Raw genomic sequence first — 3,696 nt, 5'->3', positions numbered from 1 at the left:
ATGACAAAAAAGGAACACTTCACTTAAACACCAATGGTTTTCTACAATAAATTGAATTGCTATATGTCGGTGCCGTTTCTTTATTTGCAAATAATTTCTTGTTTGGGCAAGAAAGTTCAGTTTCTTCCCTGGTTCCAACGGTTAAAAAACAATACGTCGTTAGAGAAATGAAAATGGGGTAGAGATTAGAAAGATGATCCTAAGGAATTCCGGAGAAAGTAAGAAACTAACAAAAAGTATTGCTACCCTGAAGTCATGGGATTAAACTATTCACTTAATGGATATTGTTGAAGAGGGTGAGATTTGTTTTTAAGACACAAATAAAGCGAAACAGCTCTTTTTTTATTTAAAAGAAATATTTATATTCCCATTGCATTTTGTTTTAAATGCACAACACTGTTTTCGTTTTAAATAATAGTAGCCAGTGCAGCTCTTAAAGTCACCCAATGGAAACGGAAAAGTTTAATATCAGATTGAGATGTGAAGTTATTTTCTGAAAGAAATAAGGTAGGACCTGAGCAAAGAACTCATTAGGACAAGAGTTAATACACAAATAGTAAACATGAATATAGTTAGAACTAAAAAAGAGATGCATAATCAACACGATTTATTCATTTTGCAAACACAAGAACAAAAGTAAAACTTTTTTTAGCATCCACTGTTGCCATATTCGTTGTCGTCTATACTTTTTTCTTTCACGTCATTAAGTATTCTTATAATTGAGAGTGTATTCTCTTGAAATCCTTTCCCCCGAATCTTTCAGTAATATTTCACCGTTCTCTTGAACTCTGGTTTCCTTCTATTTAAGGATTAATGTCCACCTATACTTGCCTTATATAATTGACCAACAGTTCAAACCAACGTCCAATTCCTTTTTCATGACTGAGATGCAGTTAAGTGAGGAAGAAGTTATATAGCACAATAATAGGAATCCATCATTTGCTGGGACTGGTATTAGTTTAAAAAGTTGGGTCAAAGTTTTACATTCCTTGTAAAATGCGCATGCGCAACCAGGTGGCACCCAACTTTTTATGACAAGCTGAGATGTTCCTGTTCAGGTAAACAAAGAAATTGTCTTAGGGATCAGAGGATCATTGAGATCACACTGTGCATGATCAGCCGCAGTAGGAAGGCAAAAGGATGTCAATGTTTGCAAAAATGGGAGACTGGCAGGTATGTGTTCAATTAAACTCGACTGAAAGCATTGAAAGTGGAAATAGATATGTAATTATTGATGTCTGACTATACAGAGAACTATTAAATATAATGCTGGGTTTCATATTTTGTATGGGCATTGTTTTCAGTAACTTCTAATGCCGGTTCAATATTTTAACGAAGTATCCTATCAAAGTTGTCCCTGGTGTACTCAAACAGTTACAAATAGTACCATAAAAACTAAAAGACTGTCGAAATTAATTTGATTCTTGTCTAAATGAACACAACAGATAGACAGCATTTGGGCTATGAATCTGTTTAATAAACATGTCATCAGACTCATTTTAAATTAATAGAAATTGTACTTTGCACTCAATTCAAAATACAAAGTCTTGTTTTCTTAATTAATAACCTACACTGCAAAATAAAACAATCATACCACCTTGTTAATGTCAGTTAGGTCAAACTAATCTGTTTCCAGTTAGCAATGCGTCAATTAGTTATTCTCCTACCCCTATGCATATAACTTGTAAATATGATGTATCTAAAACTGCACAAGAAATACACCGAACAAAATAGAACGTTTGTCTACTGCACAATACACTGAAAAGCTAAACAGAAAGAAAATGTCAGTCAACGCTATTCAGATAGTTCCAGAAAACTGTTTTACACCTGTTGTTACTTGCTGAATGCAACTTTGTATTATTTTTATTACTAGTCGTAGTAGTCTTCCTAGTCGTAGAGATGCATATATTTCAAATCAAGTTTCAAGCTGTACTAGCCAATCAAATGGACTGAGATGTTACTCTATCATGGAAGTTAAAGAATAAGGGGGTTCACGATATGACTCCGTAACAATATAATGTGAATCAGTTGGTCTGTATTGTTGCAAGGAAGTACATTTATGAATTGAAAAGTGAAAATATAATGTATATTTAAATCTATTAAATAAGACAAGTATAGGTATCCCCATCCATAGCATGGGATTGTGAAGGTTAATGAAGTGTTAAAGGGCTGTTTAAGATTGTGTATAACGTTTTGTTTTTCTGTTTACAGCCTAAAGACGAGTGATAAAATAATCAAACGAGTGATTTTATGCAAACTCTAGTAGCATATTCTTGTAAATAATTTATTGAAATCGGAATTGGCCTGACATAAGAAATATGGAACTAAACTAAGTTAACTAAATTAAACAGTTGGGTAAATAATCAATCAAATATTGCAATTAAATGCATATTGATTGTACTTACTATAAATGTCGGAGTCGAATATGAAATGTTTTTAATATATTTAACGTCATTGTATTTTGTGGATTTGTGGGGGGGTTTTATACTACATTTGTTTAAATATCATATATGTATAACAATGTATTATTTCTGATAATTCTACACATATTAGGCCTTGCATATTAAATGGCTATTTTCAATGAGTGAACTTGTGAGAAAATATTAGTTGTAAACGGTTCCACTGACGTTTTAACACGATTAATGGAATGACCTTTTGCAGTAGGTAGGATATCATCTGAATTGCCTAGTTTCTTATGGCCTTAATTAAAGACAACAGGTTTTATTGTTTTGATGCTGCTCCACCAAAAATGGTAATTAAGTTTACCCCAGACCAACGCCTATATTTGGGGACAAGGCTACATGTTTCACAGCAATCAGCCCAGAGAGCTGGCTACATCTAATGAGCTACATGATCACCTCTACTCAAATGCTGTATTCAAATTTAACTAGTCATTTTGTTGTGTTAATTATGTATGTAAAAATAAGGCGCGACTGACTTCGCGTTGGCGCTAGCCCCAAATGTTATTTTTTGTTTTATAAATATTCTTTTGCATAACAGTGAAAGGTTTATTCTAAACGCCGTTTGAACCTCTTTGGGGGTAAACAACAGTTTACTTTCATGTCATTTAAAGATAAGGAAAATCAGGTATCATGGGTCGAAGAGAACAATGCCGCACAAATCAGATACTTACCATAACAGATGAAAAATATTAAGCCTCTTGCTTGGAAATAGGACTTTTTAAATTTTTTTTTTATAGTGCATAGCCTATAATTAATAAACACACACACACACACACACGAACACGCACACACACACACGCACATTCCTATATTTGTGGGGACTTCTCATTGACTATTATTATTATTTACTATTTATTTATTTATTTTAAGGCATATTTAGTTCTTAAAAACGTGTTTTACAAAGTCGGGACGTCGCAAAAAAACAAAACAAACCAAAAAAAAACAAAACACATCTTTTTATGGGGACATTTTCTCAATTTTTGTCCGCAAGTTGATAGTATAACACTGGGGCTGGCTGTTGAAAGCTAATAGAACTTTAACATAGATGTGGATTATTTAATATTGAAATACATTTAACTTAAATGTGTTAATGTGATGTGTTGGTTGCATGTGCTTTACTGCTGTAACAGAGCCAGGAGAATCAATAAATCATAATCCGGAGCCTCCATAAGAACCAATGGAAATTGCTATAATGTGCTATAAAACAATTCTTGGTCAGAACTTGCTGTTTTAC

The 3,696-nt window shown here is 33.1% G+C and overlaps 1 protein-coding gene across 1 annotated transcript in view; it reads left to right on the top strand.

The window, feature by feature from the left end:
• Window positions 1-1,064: 1,064 nt before the first annotated feature.
• The window catches only part of LOC117394948 (transcription factor AP-2-alpha), a 15,698-nt gene continuing 13,066 nt past the window's right edge, over window positions 1,065-3,696 (top strand). The window contains exon 1 of the mRNA XM_033993717.3: window positions 1,065-1,173. Coding sequence (XP_033849608.1) covers window positions 1,141-1,173 — 33 coding nt within the window. The 5' untranslated portion in view covers window positions 1,065-1,140. The remainder of the gene's footprint in view (window positions 1,174-3,696) is intronic.

Source organism: Acipenser ruthenus, chromosome 3, assembly GCF_902713425.1.
Source record: "Acipenser ruthenus chromosome 3, fAciRut3.2 maternal haplotype, whole genome shotgun sequence".
Lineage (NCBI taxonomy): Eukaryota > Metazoa > Chordata > Actinopteri > Acipenseriformes > Acipenseridae > Acipenser > Acipenser ruthenus.
Note: the sequence above shows the minus strand (reverse complement) of the source record. Positions and strands in the feature narration are given on the sequence as shown.